Source organism: Lagopus leucura, unplaced genomic scaffold (assembly GCF_019238085.1).
Source record: "Lagopus leucura isolate 7727_CA_CO unplaced genomic scaffold, USGS_WTPT01 Super-Scaffold_100002, whole genome shotgun sequence".
In the NCBI taxonomy this organism is placed as follows: Eukaryota; Metazoa; Chordata; class Aves; order Galliformes; family Phasianidae; genus Lagopus; species Lagopus leucura.
Genome location: NW_024962263.1, coordinates 27,111,169 through 27,118,673, shown reverse-complemented (window position 1 = coordinate 27,118,673; position 7,505 = coordinate 27,111,169). Strand labels below are relative to the sequence as shown.

Sequence of the window (7,505 nt, the reverse complement as noted above, 5' to 3'; positions counted from 1 at the left end):
ATCCTTTAGGTACCACGAACCGTATTTCTCTATTGCCCTCTACTGACTACCAGCTACCACCACCTTCCGGGACGAGCAGCGAGCAACAGATAGACGGCATGCTTTTCTCACTGCCTCCCTCCGATCAATAATGATGCACGATGTCCCAAAGTCAACACAAATCATTCTGTTTTTTCCTCTGTTACAGAACACCGAGCAAGATTTACAGCTTGACTGTCAGCCGTGCTAACTACAGAACACCAAACAGCAGCAGGAAGCAGTTAGCGGCATAGGTCTGCTAATGTGCTCTTGGTGATCACAAGCCAGGATAAGGTAGAGACGAATTGAGCCTGCCTTGAGATGTGGGTGAATTCTCCCCTCTGATTCCACTAATACTCCAGCAGGGAGCTGAGGAATTTAAGGATGTGGCTCTGGCAGCATTGGGTGCACAGAAATACTGACTTCTGGGGGGAATTGTGCAGGATCAGACCCAGAGAGAGCCCCTAAGCTGTCCATTGCTATTGCCCCCTGGTTCCAGCATTATTGGTGTAGCACATTCAGCATCACACCTAACGTGAGGAACACAGTTTCCATCTCACGAGGCATGCATTAGGACAAGCAACACGGAATGGGGATGGCACTGGGAGATGCTGTTTGCACTGCTTTTACGACAAAGATCATCTATAACACAGAGTGAACTAGAGGGAGAAAGGGAATGGCTGAGCCCAATTGGAGGAGCAGAAGAATAAAATTTATTTGTGTTTCAGAGAGACTGGAAGAGACAGAGGGGAAGCAAAAAGAAAGGATAAGAAGAGGGCAAGAGCAGGTACAGGAAAAGATATACAAGTGAACCCTTTGTGTTGTATCAGTCTGTGCTTAAGTACTGTGGCACATTGCTTGTTAGCCAAGGCAGAGCAGCACCTGAACCAAGTGATGCTATTATTTTTCATTATCTGAGTTTCAAAAAGACTTTTTCTTTTCTTCCGATTTCCCCCCATTTCTATTAATTTGGTGTATTTTATTTGCCCACAGTCTATTAGCTATATATGAAGGTTGGGTTTTACACAGGTGTTATGAGACATTCCCACTCTGTGGCTCAGGAAAGTCAGGACACCGAAACTGTCATCAACTCTGTGACAAGAAACACGTAAGCATAGAATGGCTTGGATTGGAAAGAACCTCAAGGATCACCAGTTTTCAACTCCCCTGAGCCACCAACCTCCAGATCTGGTACTAGACCAGGCTGCCCAGGGCTCCATCCAAACTCATCTTGAACACCTCCAGGGATGGAGCATCCACAGCCTCTCTGGGCAGCCTGTTCCAGCACGTCACCACCCTCTCTGTAAAGAACTTCCCCCTGACATCCAGTCTAAACCTTCCCTCCCTGAGTTTAAAACCATTCCCCCTTGTCCTATCACTATCTATCCAAGAAACAAGTCGATTATTCTCCTCCTGTTTATAATCTCCTTTTAAATTCTGGAAGGCTGCAATGAGGTTTCCTCACAGCCTTCTCTTCTCCAGGCTGAACAAGTAGTGGAAGTAATGTCAAAAAGTCCATCCCCAATTTTATATTAAATCAAAAATAAAGGCAGCAGGGACTCTAATTGTCATCATTATGAACATGTCATTACCAACTCGAGTTATTGACTGTACTGTAAAGCTCTCCTCTTACAGAAAGCACAGATAATTCTTTTTTTCTCCCCTCTTCTAAAGCTCTCAGCTACTCAGTGTTGGAAAATAAGAAATAATTATATTTATTCACATTCCTCGATAGTATCCTGAAGCCTGCTCAGATGAATGCCTAAGTGAGCACCATTACCAACAGATCAAAGTAAAAGCATGTCGGCAAACGAACGGGGCCGAGGGAATTAATAAAGCACAATCAAACACGGAAAAGCCAAAGCGTTTTAATGCTTTTTAATGCGTTTTAAACCCGGGCCTAGGCCGTACAGCCCGCCGCTTCGGGCCCGGAACCACGGAGCTGCAGCCGCGGTATCCGCCAGGCTCACCGAAGCGCTGCACAGCGCGCCGCCGGAGCTGCCGGGCATCGGCTTCCGGCGGGGCGGGCGGCGTGATGCCGCGGTTCTTGGAGGCGGCCGCGAGGCAGCTGGCGGGCACCTGCCCGGGCGAGGCGCGGTTCCTGCTGTGAGCGGCCGGAGCGGGCTGGGGTTTGCGACGGGAAGGGGGGCGGGTGGAGCCGGCCTGACTGTGTGTGTTTTCCCCACAGGTGGACGCTGAGCAGCTGCCGAGGCGAGTGAGGGACACGGGCCAGACGGCGGTGTGCGGACAGCGCAAGCGTAGCGTTGCGGATGGGGACTGACTTCCCCCTTTTCTCCGTATTCCCATCGCTTCTGCTCTGTCCTCACAGCACATTCAGGGCCTGCGTTAGGAATGATGCGCTTGCTATGCAGGTGTTTTGTTGCTTGAGTGCAGCTCTGGCAGCAGGAAATGCTGAGGCAGGTGCAGCAACACTCTCCTCAGATTTAACAGTCTGTATTATTATTATTACTATTACTGAGTTTTCAATCCAATCTGAGGTACTATCACCTTCTTGCACTTGGAGCTGTAGGAAAAAAGGGGACAGATTCTTTAGCATGGTCTGTTGGCATAGGAAAAGGGGAAAGGGTTTGAAACTAAAAGAAGGAAGGTTTAGACTGAATGTAATGAAATTTTATTTATTTACAATAAAGATAGCAAAGCAGTGGCACAGGTTGCCCAGAGAAGTGGCTGATGCCCATCCCTGAAGACATTCAAGGTCAGGATGGATGGGGCTCTGAGCACCTTGATCTGCTGGAGATGTCCCTGTTCTTTGCAGGGGAGTTGAATCAGATGGCCTTTAAAGTTATCTTCCAAGTCTCACAGCCTTCCAAGTTCCACAGCCTCACTGGGCAACCTGTTTCAGTGTCTCACCACCCTCACAGTAAAGAATTTCTTCCTGATATCTAGTCTAAATCTAACCTCTGCCAGTTTAAAACCATTTCCCGTTGTCTTGCTACGTGCCCTTATAAAAAGGTCTTCATCAGGCTGAAAAGTCCCAGCTCTCTCGCCTGTCCTTGCAGGGGAGGCTGTGGTTTAGAACTTCGTTAAAACTTACTTATGCTCAGCATGCCCTCACGTTCCAGATGAAAAATACAGTAAAAACACAACTACTTAGGTACTGTAAAAATGAAAGTGTACCCTTTTTAGTGTTTGTCTACAGAACATAATTACTTAAGTTTTACTCTTGTAACTTTGTTTATCTGTAGATGAAGAATTTGGAAAAGAGAGGGTATGTCCTTACTGCTTCCAGTTCCTGGTTCCTGACAGCTACCGGGTGCGGCTCAAGCCAAAGATGAAAGTGACCCCACAGATTGAGAAAATTCTTAAACGAGAGGCAAAGAATTACAAACTCAATATGAAACAGATAAAGCTTTTGAAAAAGTACAGGGACTCCAAGAGTGTTCTGGTAAGGGTATTTACTTCAAACTGCCACATATTAGAGATTTCTTTGAAACCTTTTAGTTGCATAAAAAAGAAGATATGAAAAATTTTCTCTTAGAGGTGTAACTCACACATATTTCTTTTTCACAAGCATGTAATTTTTCTTTTCCTTTTGGAATAGATTCTGTTCATGTTCACAATCAAAATGAAATCTACCCTTTACAATAGATCAAGGGGACAATGATAAAAGCAGAAATATTTTCTTCTCTCTCCCATCCTCCTCCCCTTTCATCAGAGAATCTATGCAAACAGCTCCATATTTCTTGTGATCTTTGTGCAGATGTCTTGAGATCTTGCTGACAATTCAATGATTTCTTCCTTGGAAGCTCCAGCATTTTAACTATCAGCTACTGTATCATTTGCATAACTTTGCATAAGTGGCAGATTTTTGACTGTTGGTTTTGTATTTTATTTTTTCCTACTTGTAAAACTGGGGCCATGCAACTCCAGTAGATGCAGAGCCTCAATACAGCAGTGCAGATGCTAAGAATCTATTAGAATTCTTAGAAATCTATTCCTAAGAATCTCCCGAAACATATCTGAGAAGAACAACACGCCATTGACTGAAGCAAGGCTGGTTTTGCCAGAGTGATACAGTTTGACATTTATTACCTTTGTTTCAGCTCTGATGAAGGGTTTAAGTGACAGATTGTCAGTTTTTTTTAGTTTTATCAGTCATGCTCATGTACAAGCTTGGCATCATTTATGTCGTGATCGTGCCTACAAAAGATCATTGTTATGTTTTAAACACAAAGAATTTTTTAAGTGTGGCTGGGTATTAAAATGTATAGGAGGTCTTTCAAAACTAAATCACATATGGAATTTAAAGCAGTTAACGTTGCTTGTGGAGCTTCAGTTCTTTTTCCTAAAATTACTGAAGATTGTAAGATGTAATGCTTTGAAGAATGGTAACATGCATTTAATGTTGTTTAAATAATTTGTGAATGGATGCTTTAGTAAGCAAGGCAGCACCCTGCTGTGGCACATTTGGCACTTTCTTTGAAGAGAGCCTGCAGGTTTTGGGAGTAAAATTTGCTAAATCAAAAATTATTAAAGAGTCATTAACACAAACTGAGGAAATACCATAGATGTCACCAGATCTCATGGCTAACAGGGCACTTCAGATAGGCACCCTTATTGTTACTCTTCCCAAATTTTACATCATAGTTGACCAGCAAAAAGAGAAGAAAAAGGTTATTCTGAGGAGCTGGAAGCTTTATTTCTTTGCTACGGGATCACAAACGTTTAGTGTGCATTCAGATCTTTAAACAGTTGATAAACAGCATCCTAAGGAATTACTGTGGGCTCTTAAATTTATTCCATAGCTGGAGAGATTCTTAGGATGTGTTGTGCATTCATATGACTAGTTTAAGATTCAGTTTTAAATAGGGACACTTTAAACACTGGATAATATTCTAATCTTGGAAGTTAATTACAATTTGCTGCACTTGTGTTCTGCTAGGTTCTGTTTGCATTTGTGCTGTGGATTATGATTTGAGTCTTTCTGGTATTAAGTATTTAAAATACTGACAGAAACTGACAGCTTTCAAAATTAGCAATGTAGATCCCTGTAATCTTATACCTGAGCCTTGTGAAAATGAGAATTCAAGTATGACTGAGAATTAATCCAAGCAACAGCATCACAGGTTGTGCCCATGATACCTTTTGGGAGTTAACTGTGTGTGCTCTTTAGGAAATGCAAAGCAGCTGTGCTCTGCTATGGTAACCCACTGATTCCTGCATGTTAGGCACTCACCTGCAGTTATATTCCATAGAGTACTAAATGAACATGAGATGCCGTGTTGTTTTTTTCTCCTCTGAATTTCAGGAGAGCTAAAAATACATCAGACCTGAGCTGTATTAGTTGATTAACTCTCTTTTTTTAGTTTGTTAGTCTGACAGTACAGACATACTCAAAACACTTACCTGAAAACACTTCACTTGGGCATTTTTCCATTAAATTCTTCATAAGCATTTAGAAACATCCAGTGTTTTTCAGTCAGTGTAACTATGTGCCTCAAAAACTTGCCTGAATGTATTACTCTCATGTTCCTTAATAAGAGGGGTTGCCATGGTAGTAAGCAGTATTAGGAATGTCTGGCAGTCTCTGAGACTCTCTGATGTTATCTGTTCTGCTGCACCTCTGCCACACGCTGTGCTGCTGGAGGGTCCTTATAGTAAACACACGCAAGATGGATAAAACTTCCTATTTATTGCAATAAGTATTTTTGCCTTATTAGGAAGCTTCCTCTTGCTGTTATTATTGTTGTAGATGTCTATTTTTGAGAGTTCAGTAAGTTAAATATTTTGTCTCTAGACTTTGAAGATTGTGTAATAGAACTTCAATAGATGTAGAACATGCCAATAAATTTTGATCAATTTATATGTCATTTTTCAGCAAAATGTGAATAATACTAATATATATTTAAGATAGCACGTGAACTGGATGTATGGTGTTTTGTGTTGTGTTGTTTTTTGTTCTGGGATTGGAGTCATCTCTAGATAAATCAATGGGATGTGTTTGGCTTAGGAAGTCTGAATGAAAGCATTAAGTATAAATAGTGTCTTTTAAATATCTCTGTGTTTCACTTTAGCAAGTATGTTCTGATAATTGGAGAACAGTTTGAATAATTCTTAAAATGGCTTTGAAAACTAAAAGGGAAAAGACTGGTTGATACTTTATTTTCTCCATAGCTTGTTACTTGTAACTCATGCAACAAAACAACAAGACATTATGGTAAAAGCAGGGATTTTCTGGCTACCAAGACCTGCAACTCAGGCACGCCAACTACTGAATCTAGCCTGAAGACACCAGATGTAAAAATCCAGTCTGCAAACAAAATGACACCTGCAAGCTACAGTAGGTTGGGATCCAAAGGGAACACTCCTTCATCACTCCACAGGTATCTATTTCATCTATTTTAACTGGTGCCTGACTGAATAGAATGTTATACATCTTGTTGGGAAAGAAGTCATGTACTGATTCTATGTCTGTCACTTAAACTTTTAATTGATTACTAGATGTCCGTTAAGGAGATCCATCTTGACTTCACAGTTCTTAAGGATTCTGATGAAAAGTGACCACAAGAATGCACAACTGTGTTTTTGTCATCAATGTGGAAGGTCCAGCTTGAAATTTGCATAACAAAACTATACTTCCAACTGCTCGCCTTCATATGAAAATACACTATTTACATTCAAAAAATTAATATTACATTTATCCAGCTACTCAATATTAATTATTTATAGGTAGTCAATATTAATTACATTTTCTCACCTTGTAAGATATTTGTGTCTTAATTTTTTTCAGAACTTGTGTATCCGGACAGGTGACAACCAGTTCCATTTCCAGGACTCCCAGAAACTCCAAATTTCACTTTACTAAGCTAAAACGGATGCTTAACCTAGAAGAAAAAGAGAAAAGCCAGAAGGTGGATTTGAAAACCTTCCTGACTTCACTTTAATTTCAGAGTAATAATAATTACAGCAGTGTTCTGATTTTAATAAATGACTGGTGATTTTCTCATGAACGTTGTCTGTGATTTGGCCTTCCTGGTGGGGAACACAGAGCTTGCTGAGGCTGCACTGTGCTGCAGGTTATTCTCCTTACCTACTCACAGCTCCACACTAAACTGTTACTGCTATGAGAGTAGCAATGGTCATGAAAAATGCAGAATGTTTCCTTTCTGACTGGTCTAATGCTACCAAAATGGGTTGTTTTTGTCTCTTCTAAAAACAGCTAAGGAGAGACTGTCTTATGTCTTTCAGTTTTGCCAGGCAGTAGGCTTCACAGTTACTGCTTCCTGAACTTTTGTCTGAAAAAGTAGGTTTGCCTTGCACAGCAGTCGCACCCTGTACTAAAACATTACGATGCGAGTAGAAGATTGTCAAGGTTAAAGCAGCCTCCACTGCCTAATTCTACGTGTTCGGTTCTGCACAGAGAGGAGAAAGGACAATAAACAGTCACTATTCAGGAGTGATTTTACAGCCTTATGGTTGTGCTTATGGTTTCCTCTCTGAAAAAAAGACTCAGTTAAAAACACTTT

The 7,505-nt window shown here is 41.3% G+C and overlaps 1 protein-coding gene across 2 annotated transcripts; it reads left to right on the top strand.

Moving 5' to 3' along the window:
- Positions 1 to 2,045: 2,045 nt before the first annotated feature.
- CUNH18orf21 (chromosome unknown C18orf21 homolog) lies at positions 2,046 to 6,989 on the top strand. 2 transcript variants are annotated; one of them, XM_042870197.1, is made up of 5 exons: positions 2,046 to 2,124; positions 2,207 to 2,229; positions 3,225 to 3,424; positions 6,154 to 6,362; positions 6,770 to 6,989. In XM_042870197.1, the coding sequence occupies exons 1-5, from the start codon at positions 2,054 to 2,056 to the stop codon at positions 6,921 to 6,923; spliced, it is 657 nt and encodes a 218-aa protein (XP_042726131.1). In that variant the 5' UTR covers positions 2,046 to 2,053; the 3' UTR covers positions 6,924 to 6,989. The 2 variants fall into 2 exon arrangements, with proteins under 2 accessions (XP_042726131.1, XP_042726130.1); XM_042870196.1 differs by lacking the exons at positions 2,046 to 2,124; positions 2,207 to 2,229 and adding an exon at positions 2,236 to 2,439.
- Positions 6,990 to 7,505: the final 516 nt, after the last annotated feature.

Bases quoted from the DNA above. Each gene is read 5' to 3' on its own strand.
- CUNH18orf21 (XM_042870196.1), top strand. From the start codon at position 2,289: ATGGGGACTGACTTCCCCCTTTTCTCCGTATTCCCATCGCTTCTGCTC. The intron at 3,425-6,153 runs GTAAGGGTATTT...TTTTCTCCATAG, and splicing joins GGGACTCCAAGAGTGTTCTG to CTTGTTACTTGTAACTCATG. The intron at 6,363-6,769 runs GTATCTATTTCA...AATTTTTTTCAG, and splicing joins ACTCCTTCATCACTCCACAG to AACTTGTGTATCCGGACAGG.